The 19418-nt window shown below is 43.7% G+C and overlaps 1 protein-coding gene across 3 annotated transcripts in view; it reads right to left on the bottom strand.

Moving 5' to 3' along the window:
- The window catches only part of PLPPR1 (phospholipid phosphatase related 1), a 137094-nt gene that overhangs the window by 22128 nt on the left and 95548 nt on the right, over window positions 1-19418 (bottom strand). For all 3 annotated transcript variants that reach the window (XM_054186304.1, XM_054186303.1, XM_054186305.1), the window contains one exon: window positions 14474-14662. In XM_054186304.1, the coding sequence (XP_054042279.1) occupies window positions 14474-14662 (189 nt within the window). The remainder of the gene's footprint in view (window positions 1-14473; window positions 14663-19418) is intronic.

Here is a 19418-nt window from a genome sequence, read left to right on the forward strand (position 1 = left end):
TTTTACTGTCTTATACTATCTTCTGGGATAGGGAGGCAAGCAGAGCTTTACGAATACTGTGTATCACAGAATCAATGGTAGGGTTGGAAGGGACCTCTGGAGATCATCTACTCCAACCCCCTGCCAGAGCAGGGTCACCCAGAGCAGGTGGCACGGGAACGCGTCCAGGCGGGTTTTGAATATCTCCAGAGACGGAGACTCCACCACCTCTCTGGGCAGCCTGTGCCAGTGCTCTGCCACCCTCAAAGGAAAGAAGTTCCTCCTCATGTTGAGATGGAACTTCCTGTGTTCCAGCTTGTGCCCGATCCCCTTGTTGTGTCACTGAGCACCACTGAAAAGAGTCTGGCCCCATCCTCTTGACATCCACCCTTTAGATATTTACAAGCATTGATAAGACCCCCTCTCAGTCTTCTCTTCTCCAGGCTAAACAGACCCAGGTCTCTCAGCCTTTCCTCAGAAGAGAGATGCTCCAGTCCCTTGATCACCTTTGTAGCTCTCTGCTGGACTCTTTCCAGTAGTTCCCTGTCCTTCTTGAACCAGGGAGCCCAGAACTGGACACAGTACTCCATATATGGCCCCACCAGGGCAGGGTAAAGGGGGAGGATGATCTCCCTCACCCCTTGGAGCCAGAAGCTCCTATTTTTACTGAGACTGGCACGGAATTTGTCATGTCCTGCTATTAGCATTTAAAATTTACTGACAGTATAGACTTCACAGATGGAAGGCCTCTAGACATCGGAGAAGGGGAAAGTAGTTCTGCAGACTTCCACCCCAATATTGTCCCAGCAAGCCCCAGCAATACTGCATGCTTCCTGCAGCCTCCACACCTTCTGAAACTTATACTCTTCTATGTCTGCCAGATAAGTTACAGAGCTCCTGCCAACTTCAGAAAGAAATTTAGACAAAGGACATCCCTGCAGTGGAAACTGATCTGAAGTCACAAAACTTTTGTGGAGGTCAGTGAAAATTCTGGACAAACACATCATATTTGTACTAATGAAGTAAAAAGTGCCAGGGTGCAGCATGGCCAATCACCCGTACAGTTACGTTGCTAGCTTGGTCCCTGCCATAGCCTGGGCTGGTGACAACAGTCTCTCAGAAAACACCTGGGATGAGTCCCACAAGGAAAGCTGCATGCAGCCACTGGTACTTATGCAGGAGGAGTTCAGCCATTTGCCATAGATTGCACATGCCAGCTACTCTGAGGGCCTGATGATGACTTCTGGCTTGTCTTATTTACTGAACATCCTGTTTTATTTATTAAAACATCAAAATCGAAGTCTCCAGGGATCCATTGATCTTGATGTTAGCGGTGCTTATGTATCACGTATTTTTTTGTGATCAGAATATTCACGCTTTCTGTAAAAATGGTAACTGATTCCCATAGGAGTGAGAACGGTATTTCCTAAGCACTCAGAATTAATTTAAATCTGTTGCACAGAGGTCTATCTGCCTTAGCTAAAGCTGGACAGAATTTGATCACAGGCTTTAGAAGCAGCGATGTTCCACTCACAGATAACGCTTCTGAAAATCCCACCTAGTACATTTTGTCATCAGGCTTCAGAAGGGGAAACTGGGAGCTTTTTAGAAAGACAAAGTTTGTTTTCAAAGTCTTTAGAAAAAAAAAAGCCAATCTGAAGTGGAAGAAATAAGGTTTTAGAAGCGAAGCACTCAAAAGAATTAATTTAATGCATTATTATATGACAGACAAGAGGAATCCATAGTGCTAGGAAATGGTAAGAGAAATGCATAACAAAAGTGCGTGTGCGCACACACATGCAAACAGACAACCAGAGTTAGCATAAATATGAAGGAACTAGTCTTAGTTCACTTTGACTGCTGGAATGGTATGTTGTTTCAAGGGCAACAATTTATCCTTATTAAGCCAGATGAACATCCTTATTGATTATTGACATTCAAGCCAAGTATGCTCAACCTCTTTATAATTCTAACCACCGATGGCGAGAGATGTGGAGTTGTAAAATGTATGTCGATAATGGCATCTGGGGGTGGGAGCCGATGCATGGGAGCTGCACTGAAATATTGCCTTTATCCCATTTCACTCCATCTGCTCTTAACAGAATTGGCAAGCAGTTCAATAAGCTCAGCTCACTAACTATGGGGCTGGGAATTAAGAAAAAGACCATCTGCGCTAAAGCAGTTTAAAAGTGACACTCTGTTTCCAACCGTTTATTATTTGAATTACGATAATGTTCAGAAATTTGAATTAATGCTTCAGTTCTTTGTCTGCCTGGGGCTGTACACATACATTGAGAAACAATTCACACCCTGAGGAAATTCTACTCTGCAAAGACATGGGTTAGTGGACTTTAAAAACCCTAAACTTTTCAAATAATAGAGATTTAGGTATAAATTTTAAAATTTATAAATTTTTAAAGTTCCTTGGCATCTGAAGTTAACTGAGTATTTTCCTGTTTCAATTCCCATCTTTATTTCTACAAATTTAGCTGTCTGGCATACTCCTAGAAACTCCCATGTGGACAGATTAGTTCCACTTAGATTTAGGAGTAAACTTTGCCAGGCTATAAATCTGCTCAATTCATTCCACTGATTTAAGCAGTTATCCCAGCTTTCCTATAGTGTAACAGATCAAAATGTGATTTTTTAAGTGAATGATGCCTTTGGTTTAATACAGAGTTTAGGTGTATAGTAATAATGCTGTACTTGTGAGGTGATATAAGATGGTTCAACATAACTGGAGTATTCCCACATGCCATCTCTGGAACTGAATTTAGTTGCCTGAATTTGAGGATTTTGTTTCCTTATATGTTTAATGTAGGCTCTAGAAAGCGAGCCTTGCTGTTCTCTAAAAATTCGATGGAGGCCTGGGCACCTCCTTCTGATAGCTAATCTACCTGTGCAAAATTTAATGTGGTCTGAATAGCTCCTCAAAGAACTGATTTTTTTTTTTTTCTCCAGGCATTTCTGAAGTCAAGTAACTCCGCTGATTCTCATGATTTAAAACCTGATGATTCTGCATGAGCAGGGTCCACATCCAGCCAGGTTGTCCAGCTGGCCTCCCAAAATCAATCACTGACACTGTTAAGTACCTTAGTTTCTGCCAGAACAGAATCAGCACCCCAGGAGTTGGTACAATTCAGTACTAAATCTGAAATCTAAATATAGACACACAGATACGGGTAGGAAAAGAAAACAGCAAGCAAGCTACTTATTTTATTTCCATTTGGGAAAACAATGCAAGATTAACAAACTGCTGTAGCATACTGGCTTAATTAGATAGTAGAAATGGCAAGAAAATTGCAGTGGAGGTTGGGGACTGAAAGGACAGGTGATCTGCAGTCTGAGGTGATGTCGGCAATAGGGAAGCAAAGGTAGTGCCACTGGGTGTGACTTTGTTCGTGATTTCCTGAAGGCAACAGCAGCTCAACTACACTGAAGTTATATTGCTTGGACACTCCTGCTTACATTCCTTTTCGTATTACTATTAGGTAAAAATACTGTGATGACACCCCAAAGCCTCAGTATGAGTTTGAAATACCTACCCAGCAGTCATTTTTCCTGTGCTGAATTCAACCTGTCCATTAAGAAAACTTCTTCAATTAGCTCTGCTTCCCCATTACTGGCAAAGTCACCAAATACTTGCTCCTCAACATTCAGCTCTCAAAAAACCTCTGCTGCACGTGCTTTACTCATTCTCTGGCTCCTCCTGAGCAAAGAGACGGATAAAATGATCTGTCCAGTTCTGCTCTTCAACAGCCTTTTGTCCATGATAGATTTGAAAATGACAGTCCTTCAACTTGTGAACTGACATTTTCAGACAGTGAAATATCACATCTTCCCTTTTCAAGTTCTCAGCACAACATGAGCACCCAATACTCCCTGCGCTCCTGTACAGATTACCAACAATTTATTAATTTAATTATCAACGTAATCAACAAAACAATGTAACTATTTTGTTTAAAGGGACATGGAATCCTGATCTTTTTACATTTTTTTCCTGTAACACTTTCTGATAAGCTCACAGTCTCCTTGCCAAACGATTCTTTGCACAACTGCATTCTAAAAATATATTGGGGTAAACGTCAAGAAGAGCTGTAAGGATATCTGTAAGGATAAACTAAGATAAACTATTGAGGAATGAATCAGTATTACAGCCAAAAGGAGGTTGCAGAAGAGCCGCATCCTGGAGCAGCGCTCCTGCGGGAACTGTGCAGTGGGGTGAGGGTGGGGGGGCAGCCTTGAAGAGTTACATTCAGTTTAGAAAGTAATTATTGATGGAGCTGACAGCCAAGGATGGGTCCAGCTTTAAGACTTTTGTTCTTTTTACCGGTTTCTCTCAATCAGGACATTACCCTCGTACCTCAACTCAAATCCTCTCACAAAGCAGAGGACGGCACCCCTGCTTCACTCCCGGCCACGCTATGCCTCACCTCTCCTCCAGTAGCCAAAATCTTCCTCCTTAGCCATGTTTCTCCAAACTCCTATGCGTGATCATCCTGAGTGCCATTATGCGGCACATGGAGGACAACCAGGTGATCAGGCCCAGTCAGCATGGGTTCATGAAATGCAGGTCCTGCTTGACAAACCTGATCTCCTCCTATGACAAAGTGACCCGCTTGGTTCATGAGGGCAAGGCTGTGGATGTTGTTTACCTGGACTTTAGTAAGGCCTTTGATGCAGCTTCCCACAGCATCCTTCTGGAGAAACTGGCTGCCCATGGCTTGGACAGGAGTACTCTTCACTGGGTTAAAAGCCGTCTGGAGGACCAGACCCAGAGAGTGGTGGTGAATGGAGCTAAATCCAGTTGGCGGCTGGTCACGAGTGGAATTCCCCAGGGCTCAGTATTGGGGCCGGTTCTCTTTAATATCTTCATCAATGACCTGGATGAGGGGATCGAGTCCACGCTCAGTAAGTTTGCAGGCAACACCAAGTTGGGTGGGACTGTCAATCTGCTTGAGGGTAGGAAGGCTCTGCAGAGGGATCTGGACAGGCTGGATCGATGGGCTGAGGCCAATGGTATGAGGTTCAACAAGGCCAAGTGCCGGGTCCTGCACTTGGGTCACAACAACCCCATGAACGCTACAGGCTGGGGGAGGAGCGGCTGGAGAGCTGCCTGGTGGAAAAGGACCTGGGGGTGTTGGTTGACAGCCGGCTGAACATGAGCCAGCAGTGTGCCCAGGTGGCCAAGAAGGCCAACAGCACCCTAGCCTGCATCAGGAATAGTGTGGTGAGTAGCACTAGGGAAGCGATCATCCCCCTGTACTTGGCACTGGTGAGGCTGCACCTCAAATACTATGTTCACCCTCACCACAAAAAAGACATTGAGGTGCTGGAGCGTGTCCAGAGAAGGGCAATGAAGCTGGTGAGGGGTCTGGAGAATAAGTCTTATGAGGAGTGGCTGAGGGAGCTGGGGTTGTTTGGCCTGGAGAAAAGGAGGCTGAGGGGAGACCTTGTCGCCCTCTGAAAGGAGGCTATAGCCAGGTGGGAGTCGATCTCTTCTCCCAAGTAACAGGCGACAGGACAAGAGGAAACGGCCTCAAATTGCACCAGGGGAGGTTTAGACTGGATATTAGGAAAAATTTTTACACTGAAGGGGTTATTAAGCATTGGGACAGGCTGCCCAAGGAAGTGGTTGCGGCACCATCCCTAGAAGTTATTTTAAAAGACAGGTAGACACAGTGCTTAGAGATATGGTTTAGTGATGTTTTTTGTCAGAGTTAGGTTGATGGTTGGACTAGATGACCTGAAAAGTCCATTCCAACCTTGGCAATTCTATGATTCTATGTAGAGTGCCACAATTCAGTTCCTCCTATGCACAAACTGGCTCACCACCAGCCACACTGCCCCAGCCTCACCTCCTTTCTTCCCCACCAGCCTTTGAAAACTCACTACAGATCACTGCAGCTTAGTCAAACTGCTCGCCCCTCTTCTCCTATGACATCTGGCCTGACTGCCTCCACGCAGCCCCACATCGCTGCTGGCAGAGGCTGCGTCTCCACAGCCCTCCTGCCTCTCATTCACTCACTCACACAGAGGCGACAAACGGGATAACACTATTTTTTTCTATTTTTTTCACACTTCCAGCAAACACTGGGGTTGTGTGAAAGCTGCCACAGACAGTTTTCATTCCAGCTGCAATTCCACACAGATAAAGAAGGAGGAGCATGAGCCAGGGACGCAGGAAACACAGTTGTGCCCACAGCCTGGCACTGCCAGAAGTCTCTCTGTGAAACAATATGCTTCTGCTTTCCATTAAAAGTACAACTGGTGGCATTTCTGATCAGAACAAGACAATGGAGATCCCACATTCGGAAGAATTTTGTGAAGTACAGACAGAATCTCTCTGTCTTTTCTACAGACTAAGTTTACATTATTCTGATTTCTAGGAGTTTTTAAATCTTTCGACTTGCTTACTCCAACAGCATCCTTGTGACACAGTCAATCCTTGTTAAACCCATTTTCTACATAGAAACTGCATCCAGAGACATGCTATTACACACAAAAATGGCAGCACAGAAAAGTGAACTTGGGTCTCGGGGCATCATCGCTCTCATTTCTGGGCAGGTTTCAGCAAGCTGGATGACACTTCCTGAATGATCTATAAGGATGCGTGTGGCTGCATTTTTGATGCCACAAATAGAAAGAACTAAATTAATCAAGTCTGCACCATTCAAATAGCAGCCAAGGGGAGGAGCAGATACAAGGAAGGCACTGGCTGTGAGACAAGCTATGTGCAAAGCACTCAAACCCAGAGAATATAAACAGATGAGGGTTATGGGGCTCTCCGTGCCAATCAGCCAGTTCCAAAATGACTCCGCTCAACTCTCCCTGGGAAAAGCAGGCCTGTTCACCGAAACGTGACCTTTGCAAAGTGCTCCAGCAGGTGTTTCATCAGCACTGGCCTGCATTGGGCCAAAAGAAATTCTGCCCTTTGGCATCACGGCATTTGTGAGGCCTGTGTTAGCGCAGCTGCGGGTCGGTAGAGAGACGCTCTTCAGGCTCTGCACGGGAGGTCATGACTCCATTCATCTGTCGTTAGTTCAACAGCAGAAAATTCCCACAAGCATTACAGGATGCAGAGAGACGGAATAACACCATGATTCAGCTGGGACGGGGTCCCCGAGGCTCTAGCCCAAGCCCTGCTCAAAGCAGGGGCAGCACAGACCACAGCCTTGAGCAGTCGTGTCACAAATGTCTTCAAGAACGGAGACCCCACAGCCTCGAGGCAAGCACTGTCTCAGGTTTGACTACTGCCATTGTAAAAAGATTTTTCCTAATATTTGATCAGATTATTTTCTTGCAGCTTGTGTCCATTGCAGGGCTGCCTCTTGTGATTTGAACAGTCTGTCTCCATCTTCTCTACAGTCCCCACAAAGAACATGGCTCATACTGACTTTCACTTAGTGTTGTTAGTTCCTTAATTCCTTATATCTCCCTCACAGTTAGCCTTAGGCCCTGAGGGCTATTGATCTGCCACCCTACCTGCTACCTACAGGGCCAAATATTGAAACTGCACAGCTGAGACTCCATTGTCATACAGGGATGGCAAACACGGAGCAACATTCGTATTGAGAAAAGACACCTTAGGAGGCACCCAGTCACCTAGGTCTGCCTTGGCACCCTCTCCAGGACACAGCACTTCTGCTGTGACCTGCAGCTGGGCCCCTGACCCAAGCCTGCTTGGAAGGCCAGAGGTTTTCTCTGATAACGTCAGTACCATCACTGGTCATGAGGACTAGGGACCAGCAGAGTTTTCTCAGACACTCTCTCATCTTTGCCACCACCATCTAGGCAGGTCTTCTCTAGCCCACAGGAACCAATGTTGTATTTTGCATAACTATAAGAGGAAATGAAGCAATGCCTTCAACTAAACATTGCAGAGCCAGCTCACCCATAGTCTTCTGAGGACAAAACATTAATCTGCATCCAATACTTATGATATCATTTTGGTTTTTGTTTTTTTTTTTCCCTTTTGTTTTGTTGTTGTTGTTCAATGAAAACATCAGCAAAGACCAGTTAAAAGTCCTTTTCCAGAAAAAGAAAATTGGTTTCTTTTATTCCACGTCAAAAGAGCCAAAATCCACAATTTGAATTCTAGCCTGCCCAAACCCCATAATTGGGTCTTATCATCGTGCTCAAAAACCCCAATTTACTGTGGTAAAACTCTCTAAAAGAATATGCTGAAGTTCTAATCAAGAGAAGACATTTCCCACAGCTCTGCATTGTTCCTCAGAAACTGGAATGTGACCAGGACCATTACGAAGTCCTGGAGGCACTGGCAGTGGAAGCGTCTGGAAGTGTTACCCCAAACAAGCCAGGTGTATATATTGTTTTCCAGAGTGGTGTGCAAATACCAGAATATGAACATTTGCACAGGGTAATGTGCACACCTTTTCCCCCACTCCCACGTATCCCAGCTTGTCATTCACCACTTCACAACCTGGGTCCCTCCCTCAAAAGGAGGGAGGACAAGCCACCACTGGCAGAGGACATCTGACAAGCAGTGGGGCTCTTCCTCCATCCTCACCCTGTGAGCAACCCTAGCTCCATTTCCCAACAATAAAAGGAAGGTGCAGCCAAATAATTGCCCTTGAGTGGAGATCCCCCTGCTCTGGGACCAAGCTGAAACACAGGCCAGCCCTGAACGCCAGGACCACGCAGGTGCCATGTGTGCCACATCTCCTTGGAAAAGGGATGTGTCCTTCCTTGACAAGGAGTAAGGGACACTCCAGGCACTGACATTGACCTCTCTTGCCGCGCCGGCATTGGGGTGAAGCACGGTGGGCAGGAGACTCTAGCACAAGAGTCTGTGCTTTCTGGCAGCATCGTCACCAGCAGAGCCCTGAGATTTCTGCCCGGAAAAGCTGGGAAGAAGCTACTGTAACAGAGCTCTGAGCTGCACTAGCCACTCTTGGTTTTCCCAGCACCTGAGCTGCCACAAGGGAATCAGGCAACAGAGGCAGAAATCCCCTGGCTTTCCTTCTGGAAATAAATCACTGTAATAATATGGCTGCAATAAGCCAAAGCCAAGGAGGCAAGGTGGCAGAGAGAATAGGAAAACCATCTAAAAGAATGATGTTTCTGAAGCTTGGGAGGTGAGAGCAGATTGTAGAGAGAAGTTTGAACAGTTTCCTCCCGCTAATTTCCTCCCGTAAATTTGATCAACACTGTAACTCATCTTCTAATTAATGATCAGACCAGTTAGGTTTGATGGATTCCAACATTATCTGTAGACAAATACTCCTTTGCACAAATTAATAGAACTGGCCAGTTAACAAGTACACATAGGCTGCCACTTCCCGACTGGAAATGGAAGGAAAGAAACTGAAGATTGCATGAAAACAGTAGCAGCACTTTCTATTCTAATTTAAGGAATGGAAGAATGGTGCCCGTGAAGCCGTCTGCTGCTGTTCAGTATTCATTTTGGTGAGCTGGCTCTGTTCCTAAACTTCTCTGCTTCTCCGGGGCGGGCAGAGAGATCACGATGGATAGAGCAGCGTGGGCAGCAGCCCTGAACTCTGGAAGGATTGTTTAGTACCAGCTGGGGAATTGGCTGATCTGCAGTAAGCTCGTAACGGGGAAAGCTAGTCTTGAGAGACGCTAATGGATGTGGTCGAGTCATCCCAGAATATTTTTAAGGAAATGGCTTGAAAATTTTATGTTTCTGCAAAGCAGCTTGTTCCACTTCAAACACTATTTTCATAAAGTTCTCATACTGGCAAAAATTAAAAGAATTATTATTTCTTACTCCTCCTCACCCCATTATTTTGGAATTGACAATGCATTGAAATACTACGCTTTATCCCAGGCTCTGCATAGCATGCTGCTGTGGAATAGGTCACTTTTAAATTCACCAGACCTGTGATCATGGAACTGAAGCTCCAGTGCTTACACTTTCAACCTGCAATTAATTTTTACATTTCCTATCACTGGAAAACTAGCTGAGTAAAATACCTATGCTATATTTACTGCCAGCAAAAGGTCTGCGTTCCAAGAACTCCAAGTCTGAAAAAAAATACAATTATTCTCTGGATAATTTCACCTTTCCTGAAGTACCTATAAGCACCAAAATGAGGGCCTGTCTGTCTAAAGCTCTGTAATGCAGAGGTCAGCTATCCAAATGTACAGACATGTTGCTGTAGGCCACCTGAAGCCCAAGAAAAAAGCAGTTTTTGGAAAGTTGGAAACTTCAGATCCTTTGAAATTCGGTGGAGGCAAAGACCAAAGTTCTGTGCTATTCTCACAAGGCTGCACAGACAAATATCCTCCTTCTCACTCCCCTTCCCTTGCCCCCAGAGACTGGCTGGTAGGTACGGTACCAAAGTGCCTCCTGTGACTGACAAGGATGGTGCGTTCCTGCCTGCAAAAACTAAAATGATTTAACCACAGCTTCTACTTTACCATGAGACAGGCTAAAAGCATTCCTATACCCATCTCAGCGTGACAACAGGAATGCTGGAGATTTAGCACTTGTTCACTAAACAACCGCCGGCAACATCAGTACAACTGAAATCAGCCTGCAAGAAGGGGAAAGTATCTGAGAAAAAAAAAAAAAAGGCATTAGAAACAACTGGCATGAGATGAAGATGAAACCATACATATGTTGTAAAGCTCTTTGTGGCACCAGAACCTACAAATAACTACACGTTCAATCCAGCTCAGAGAGGATTCCGGGAATCCCCCTTTTCTACCAGCGTCGACAGCAAAATATGCTACTTGAGTCTGAAGATGTATGTTTCAGGGGATAAATCACTAAATCTGAAATAAATTGTCCAGTTGTTTCTTTACAAAGAAAAATAAATTTTTCCCTATGTAGGTGCAATTTATTGCTAAATTCACCACAGCCTACTACTTTGCTGCAAAGATGCTAATACCACCACACTCAGAAAATTAAAAATTAATAAAGCAGATGAAAACCTTTGACCTATCCTCAGCAGAGCATTTGTGAGAAAAATGCATTTCACAGAACGGAGTCAGGCATACATGATTTTCATTTATTTAACAGTGTTGTCATGAGATTCAGGCATCTCCCCTTGCAAGAAACTCTCATTATCAGAGACTAAGAGGTTATCCGTAGGAACATTAAAAGACTCTTTCAATTCTGATGTATGATTAACTACCCAGTACAGCAGAAAAAAATTGTTAAACAGAGGCAGCAGCATCACATGTTTCAAGAAAAACAAATAAAACTGCAGAAAACCAGGCCAGTCTAATTTATTTTGCCACTAAAAGTGCAGGGAAAGGCACATACAGTGGTACCAACGCAAAACCGCACTTCTGAGAAGCGTTGTCAGGGAAGAAATAAAATACATGCATTTGTTTTCCCCATGGCCACTGTCATAGCCAAATGACTGAGACACAAAGATGTTCCATTAAATGCACAAAGATGCTCCCTTTTGGCTTGCAAGCTTTATAACACCTCACAGCTATGCTGAAATCTGGGCTTTGAGCCCCCTCCAGACCTGCGCACACAGGACTGCACTTAAACGCTGCTTGTCTCTCAGATGGTGGAGCTTCTACTAACTCCTAGACTATTTTCCATAGCTCCAGAAACGCTGTGAACTAGTACCATGAGTGGTCCCCCACTGCTGCTGGGTTCCACCCCTTCTGACAATAATCACTCCTCTCGTGCCATGAGATGTCAAAACAGTGGCAATAGGCAGGCAACACAGAGAGATCAGATTTGCTACTGTAAACGCTCTTAGCCAAACCAAGCAATTTGCTGTCAGAAAGTGAAGTGAGAAGTATCTTGCAGAGGAGCAAGTAGTTGTAAGGAGGGACTGGCATTACCTTTGACTTACGTCATTTCTTCCCAGTGGAGCTGCAGGATGTCAGCGATAATTCTTGAGAGCAAGGTGTGGAGAGCGAAGCTACAACCTAACCCACAGCGAATGCACACAAAGCTCCCTCCCACAAAGCACAGCGGTGTGGGTTCTTTCGTTTGTGTGTTTTTTTTTTAATTGAATTTGTTTTGGGTTTTTTTTGTCTTTTGAGAGAGAGTACAATTATCACAGTATAAATAGAAATAGCTGCACTTGCTCCTTCCACTGAAACCTCTGGGAGATTCAACTGAATCAAACATCTCTTCCCACTCTGTGACAGTGTGAAAGACAAGCGGCACCCATTTGGGTACTGGGTGGCAGCTGAGCATACTCACACTCTGAGTGGTTCAACCAGCAGTGCAATGCAAGGACAGAGTTTAGGGACCTTCGGAGCTCACTTTCTGTCTCGTTTACTAGCTTTCTTTTAATGACCATTGCCAAAACTCAGTCTGCAGAGTCAGCTGCTAGCTGAAGCAGAAGTCTGAAATCAGCCAGCAAGGAGAGGAAAGTCTCTCAGAAAGAGACCAGAATGACAAATAAAGTGAAATGACTCATATAAAAACACTGTAATGAGCATCAGTCGGGGGGACAGAAAAAGATACCTGTGACCTACGTTCTGGTTGAAGATTAGCCCAATACTAAGTAATAATACATTAACTACTTAAATAATGTATTAATAATACAATAGAATGATACAAATAATACAAATAATGTATTAAATAATGTATTAATACATACTACATTAAAAATGGAAAGAAATGTGTTTTCCCAGGAAAGTTTCATCTATTGTCTCTTTGGGGTTATTCGTAGAGATGTGCAGAGAGCCCTGCGCTGCCCCTGACCTTTCCTAGCTGAAGCAGTATAGCCAGTGTAAAGTCATAGCGTAACCCAACCACCAGAGCTTACTAGCTTACATCCAGCACTGGATCCAACCATCTAGGGTGGTTACTGTACTTCTGGACCCAGGAGAGCATTTCTGCACAGCTTGCACTGTACGAGATAGTCACACCAGCCCCACACAGCACTAAGCTGACTGTCCCTTCAGCACCCAAAAACTTTATGTGACATTCACTACAGCCTTCCATTCCTTCTCTTATGGAAACTACAAAACCAGCGTTGTTCATCTGCCAAAGAAGACGCCAATTCAATTGTTCATAAATAACAGTACCTAGGAAAAAATTCTTGGGTCACTGAAAAGAAAGAAAATGCTGATGCAGCAGAGCAAAACCTGAAATATTTGCAGCAAACTTTGTCAGATCAAGGATTTAAACAGAAGATCCAAGTAAAGAGCAACATTCTCAGTACCACTTGCCCCCCGCCCCAATGCCATATTGCTGAATCAAGGGACAAACCTCTCACTAACTTCATTGTTACGGCATCAAGGCATCGTAGTGACACTCAATTTCCCTTTACAAACACCACCTGTGAAAGTTATTTCCTTAAACAATGGCACTATGTTTAGGGGGGGGGCACCGGAGTTGGTGAAATGTAGGATTATTTTTTCATTTGCAAATCATTTGTCACTGCAGCATGAAGTAGAATGAAAGTCTTTACATTCAACTGAGTTTCAATACAGAAAATAACACTGTTCCTGTAGAGGATTTTCATAAACTTGTGATGTAATCCAACTCAGAAGCCCTATTTGTTTTCAGAAAGTGTCCTGTACCAAAAACTATATTCTCTTCTGCAGATTCCTTTCACATTTCTTACCACGTTCTGTGTTACGCCGTTTCATACATTAAAATTACTGCAGACCAAAACTTTAAATGAACTATGGTGCAGCATTCACCTTTCACAAGTAAATACATCATGTACAGCTTTAACCAACTTTTGAAAGGGATGCAAAGCAAAGTTAATACAAGAAAGAAATACTAAAGACAAAGAAATAAAGAGAAAGATATAAAACGAAGTACATAAAGACACAGTCTGATAGGAATTTATCAATGTAATTACAAATGCAGCAAAGCTGACTATTTGTGAAATTCGCAACTTTCTGCACAGAAAAAGGAAAAGGGACAAAGTTTTGCTAACCAGTTACTGCATTAATCTGTTTGGAATTGTATTTACTCAGCTAATTGGACATTTTCATCTGCTCAGAACCGCTACACTGCAGCTTACTGGTTGGAGAGTAAAGAAAATCAGGTAAAAAAAAAGTTAAGTGGATGTGACTGCCAAAAATAAAGAGATTATAAATAAAAAGGAAATAGCATTCTTATTTTTCTTTGTATTGAGCAACTTTCTGCTCATCTAAGCCTTTTAAAGCCCTTCAGCAATCCCTTTAAAATAGCAGCAAATAATCCTGGATATACTGCATGTCCGACCCAGGTTTTCCTTCAGCTTTATCCTGTTTTCTTATTTCCAGTAACACACCACCTTTGCATTAGAGCCTCTCTGGAGCCCAGGCATTTCACAACTAATCACTGAAGTGAGCAAGCTATTGTAAACGGCTTAACAAGCTCTAGCCCTCAATCTTGCATTGTGATTACCTCAGAATAATTACTTCTGGAGATAGCTGATGAAGATCATATTAGGCTAAAGGAAAACAGAGACCCAGTTAAGTGCAAATCAATTACAGCTGAAAAGAGAGGAGAGGGGACAAAGATATTACAGGGCTATCACTGTTATTTATGGAGCAGTCGTGGAGAATTCAAGTAATTTCTTATACTTACAATAGCTGTCGGAGTTGAAGCCAGCACACAGTACAGCACGAGAGGTGAAATGAAGCTCTCATCCTCCGTTCCAGGATACGGTTTCATCAAATTGCCGTCCTGACAGAAGAAACCTTGGATATGCACCTGGAAAGTATCGGTGCACTCGAAGTAGTAGGCGAGCAGAACAGTCCCAGCCATGATGACAAGCTGAAAATACAGCATGGTCACACAGAGACGTTAGTTGCTGTTCCTAACAGACGCAGAGATGCCTTGGAGCTACTCTAGCCCCGCAGACCATCCTCCCTCGATCGCCACCCTGACAGCCCTTGCAGTGATGGTGTGCGAGCGTCTGTGTTTCTGTGTGCCCGCTTTGCAACATCTGTTACATAAACGACACTAATGAACGTCTCGGAGAGGAGTGAGTCCCTAACACGGCTTGTGGAGGGACAGGAGCTTTGACAGCTACTTTATCAAAGGGTATGTGAGCGTCAACGGCGGCCACGATCAATGAAAGCTAGCAGGACGAGGGGCAGCGCTGCAGGAGCCAGCAGCGACAAGCTAAAACCTGTGCACAGCGGCAGGGAGCTGGAAGGGATTATTACAAAGGACAAAGGAAGCTAAAGCCAAAATGCATCCCCGCTGCAGCTGTGAGCCCATGCTGGGAAATGCACGCCCTGCACTAAGCCAGAGGAGCCCTCTGTGTCCCAAGAGGAGGGCTCATCCAGAGGGAAATCCGCCTCCTGACGCTCACCTTTCCTTGGAGCCGCCGCTTGCCAGTAAAGCTTTGGAAGTCTTCTCAGGAATCCCGACTCCCTGAACAATGGGTCAGGTTTACCGTGCGCTGCCTGGCTTCCCTGCTCCACCCCAGCTGCTTTTGAAACATGCTCTGGCTTGAGTCTGAACCTTCGTCTCCACACAGATAAACTGCAAGGGGCCTTTCTTGTCTTTTTTTTTGGTAGTCTACTGCTGGCTAAATGGGTTGGTTGGAAAACCTCAGCCGTCAACTTTTTTTGTATATACCCAGAGTTACTGCAGAAGAGTTACTGTCAGTGTCCGCGTCAGCCTCCCATGCTGCTTCAACAACACATCTGAAATGGTCTCACAAAGGTTGCCGCTCATCTCACCTCATGAAATTAAGTGGATATACTTAAACATCATTCTTGTTCCCTCTCTGCCAGACCGCAAAGGAAATCTTATGTCTCAGTCCTCATAATTTACAAAAATAATAATATTGATTTCGAAACTATAACGATTGAAGGATGTGATTCAGAATCCTCTTTATAGACACCAGTGCCTCCTGCAACTATTACAAGAGTTGTGACATACACAAGTTATCTTGCCACACCATAGAAAATAATAGTAATAAAGAAAGTGAAATACAAACTCCGAAGTGGCTTGCTTTTAGTATTTTGCCTCCAAGATTTCTGCATCAAAACTGTGTTGCTGTGAGATTATTGAAAGAATAGACCTTTAAAAAATAATTTTGGCAGCTCCATCTTGAAGATACACTTACAGACTACCCATGCCTTCCTCTGGCCTAACCTTGCACATATGCTCTGACACACAAAACAGCCATTAAAGTCATTGTATATTTGGCTAGGTGTTGGACTAAAATTAGAAAAAAAACAACCAAGAAATCAGAGAAACCACTGACGGAAGTAGAAGATTGCAGAATCACAGAGTGGTTGAGGTTGGAAGGGACCTCTGGAGGTCACCTGGTCCACTCCCCCTGCTCAGGCAGGGACACCTTGGGATGGCTGCCCAGGACCACGTCCAGACGGCTTTTGAATACATCCAAGGATGGAGACTCCACAGCCTCCCTGAGCAACCTGTGAGATAGACTTAAGCAGGGCAAAGTGAAGCCAAAGTTGAGAGATTCTGCTCCCTCCCCCATTTTTTACCTTCAAAATTAACAATATAATTTTGTAGACAGATAAAACCCACAGATTAATTCCACCCCTGGAAAACATAGCTTGGATTGTTTAATGTTTTTAGCTCAACCAATTAGCTCTCTGGATTCAAATATCAACTTCTGCTGATTACAGAATTATGGTGCGAAGTGGAATTTATATAGACAAAACACATAGCCCCTTTTTAGGAGCTTAAGCAAGTAGGAATCTACATAATTATTTCCCCAAAAGATGCATATTCTGTCTTTCTCCCACCCTGATTTACAGCATGAATGTAATACATCAACATAAAACGTTAATCAAGCATTTGTTTTCTGAAGATTTTGGCTTCCTTCTGATGATGCAGTAACTTTAAGATCCAGAACTTTGAAATCTACCACCCTGCAACGATTTGCAGATAAGCTATGTACGGTCAGTACAGGGCAGTTGCTTTCTGATGCTCCTTCCCGCTCACAGTTCTCCTGTGTCCTGCCGTGTCCATTGGAGACAGCCGGAACTGGCTGGAAACTCCACAGATTTAGAGTGTGTATTTTTTCTATGCAATATCTACCTCTAAAGGTGTGTGAATAATGTATTCTCTCACGTAATTTTATGTGCATCATAACAGTAGCTTTAGATGGAACTGGTAGAGTATTCAACTTCTTAAAGGTGTAGCTGAAAAACTACCCTTTTTCCAACTTCCATTGTTTATCCTAGTATTTTCAAAACCCAATGCCTGCCCAAAAGGTTTTTTCTTTTTAATAAATGTAAAGTATGATGCTGTTATTTGTGTATTCCCCGAAGACCTTTACATGGATGAATTAGTGGGATTCTTTATAAACAAACACAATCCTGTAATTAAGGATTCAGAAGGCCTGAAGTCCTTGAGCAGCTACAGATTTCCTGATCAACTCAGTTGGGCAACTCAGTTTTATAAATTAACATCTGAGGCAATGACACTATCAGTACTCTACCTGACGTGCCCAGATAAACATGTTTGAGATCACAGTACGCCTGGATATAGAGATACTTAAGCTGAATTCCAGCATCTCGTACACCCAGGGCTGTCAGAAGGAATCTGTCCCACCCTTCCTATCCCAAACACACCCCCAGACATACTTTAGGTTGCCAGCCCCAGTCAGCATACACAGGGGACAGAACGGGAGATGGTACAACAGAGACAGCCGGGCATTCCCCTGCTACTGGGAAAGGGAGAAAGCAGGTACTGCACTTATAACCTCCTTTGGGTGTCATATGGAAAGAAAAACCTCTTTTCAAAAAATGAGGTTTTCTGATACTGGAGGAAAATGTCACTTGTCCCAAATGTGCCAGTGGGTGCACAACTTTGACCTTCCTGGTGACAAATGCTGCCTCAGTGCTGCATGAAAACCCCTCCTGCATATAAATATATATATATATAAAAATACAAATAAATTTTTATATATATATAAATTTATATATAAATATATAAAAATAAATATAAATCAGTCTCATCTGACTTATGTCAATACCGACCTACAACACCACAGACACCTCAATAATAAACTCAATCCTGATCACATTTCAGTTTCTGTGTTTTTTCCTTTGAGAAAAAAAATGTTAGCTGTAAAAAGAGATTTGAATTGTGAAAATATCAGATCCTGCAGGTGATGCCCACCATCTCAGGGACATAGCAACAGCAGACATCAGAAATTAGATCTCCAGCTGAACAAACCCTACCACAGTCCCATGACAACAAGGGATGATGTGAGGTACAGAAAGGACAGTCCAGATGTTACCACAAAAGTGAGCAACATTTTTGCTGCTGTGTGGCATGTTCCTGTGCCTCATGTGAGTATTCACTGGTGTAAGCAGCTTCTCAGGAAAAGGTAAACAGAACCATGGAGAAGTTCTTTTCCCCTTCCCTTCCCTTCTCCTTCCCCTTCCCCCTCCCCTTCCCCTTCCCCTCCCGTCCATTCCAGTTCCCCTTCTCCTTCCCCTTGGTGACTATTTCATATGCATTTATTGTGGCACAACTGAGATTTTTGGTTGTTTGTGCAGGTGAAATTCTAATTGTAACTGCTCAGCGGTGGTAATCTGTGACTGAGGAATGATTTGACACAGAGGGCAAGAAGGTTCCCACTGCAAGAAGGGGTCAAACTGCGTGGAAGCAGGGATTCCAGAGGCAGAAGGGAGTGATGTTTCCCTTGGTGATGAGATAAGAAACAGCCACAGCATTGCCTTGTGGCCATCCTGGAACAGGAGCTCTCCTGAGCTCTCCTGGGCCAGGGGGTGGACCCACAGCCAGGCTGAGATGCCCCATGCAACTCTGCCTGATGCATTTTTCATTGGTTTTTAATTTATATTTAAGCACAAATGTGTGTTTCATTTCCCTCAACAGGTACCATAAAAATTCCGTAACATTTGTTTTTATTTACTGGTCACAGACGCCTTAATCAACTTCAGTCCCCTGACCTTTTTCAGTTCTAAAGCTAGGACCTAAAATGACAAACGCACAAATCCCTGATTTTTGTAGCCATAGTCAGTTTGTAGCAGATAACAACTTTCCCTTTTCTCTCTGTCTTCAGGTTTACAGTCATCGAAGGAAGCAACGAAGAAAAGGAGGTAGGCTGACTTAAGAGAAAGATACAAAACTTCCAGTTACATAATTCGGTAAACACAATGCAGTTTAACACTGACATTTTGCAGGGTTTATTTATTAATCCTTATCAACTCATTTCTTTGAGTTTACTTGGGAAAAATTAAAAATGCTCAGTAATTCACTTTAGGAAAGCAGCCAATGAATAGAAGTGTTTAAGGTGCTTAATGACCTCCATTACCACAGTGTTTAACCATGTCATAATCCTTAATATTTATCGTCACTACTCCATTGTAAAATGAGAAGATGCTCTTATCACCATTTTACAGAGAGGGGACAAAAGCAGAGGCGATAATACGACTGCCCTCGGGTCACAGTAGAGCCTGTGGCAGAGCCAAGATTTACCTTTCTTTGGGACCAGATTTTTCTGGATTAGTCAATAATCTGCACACGAAAAAGCTCAATCATACCTGCTTAGGTCCTGCTTCTGCAGAAG

Source organism: Rissa tridactyla, chromosome Z (genome assembly GCF_028500815.1).
Source record: "Rissa tridactyla isolate bRisTri1 chromosome Z, bRisTri1.patW.cur.20221130, whole genome shotgun sequence".
Classification (NCBI taxonomy): domain Eukaryota; kingdom Metazoa; phylum Chordata; class Aves; order Charadriiformes; family Laridae; genus Rissa; species Rissa tridactyla.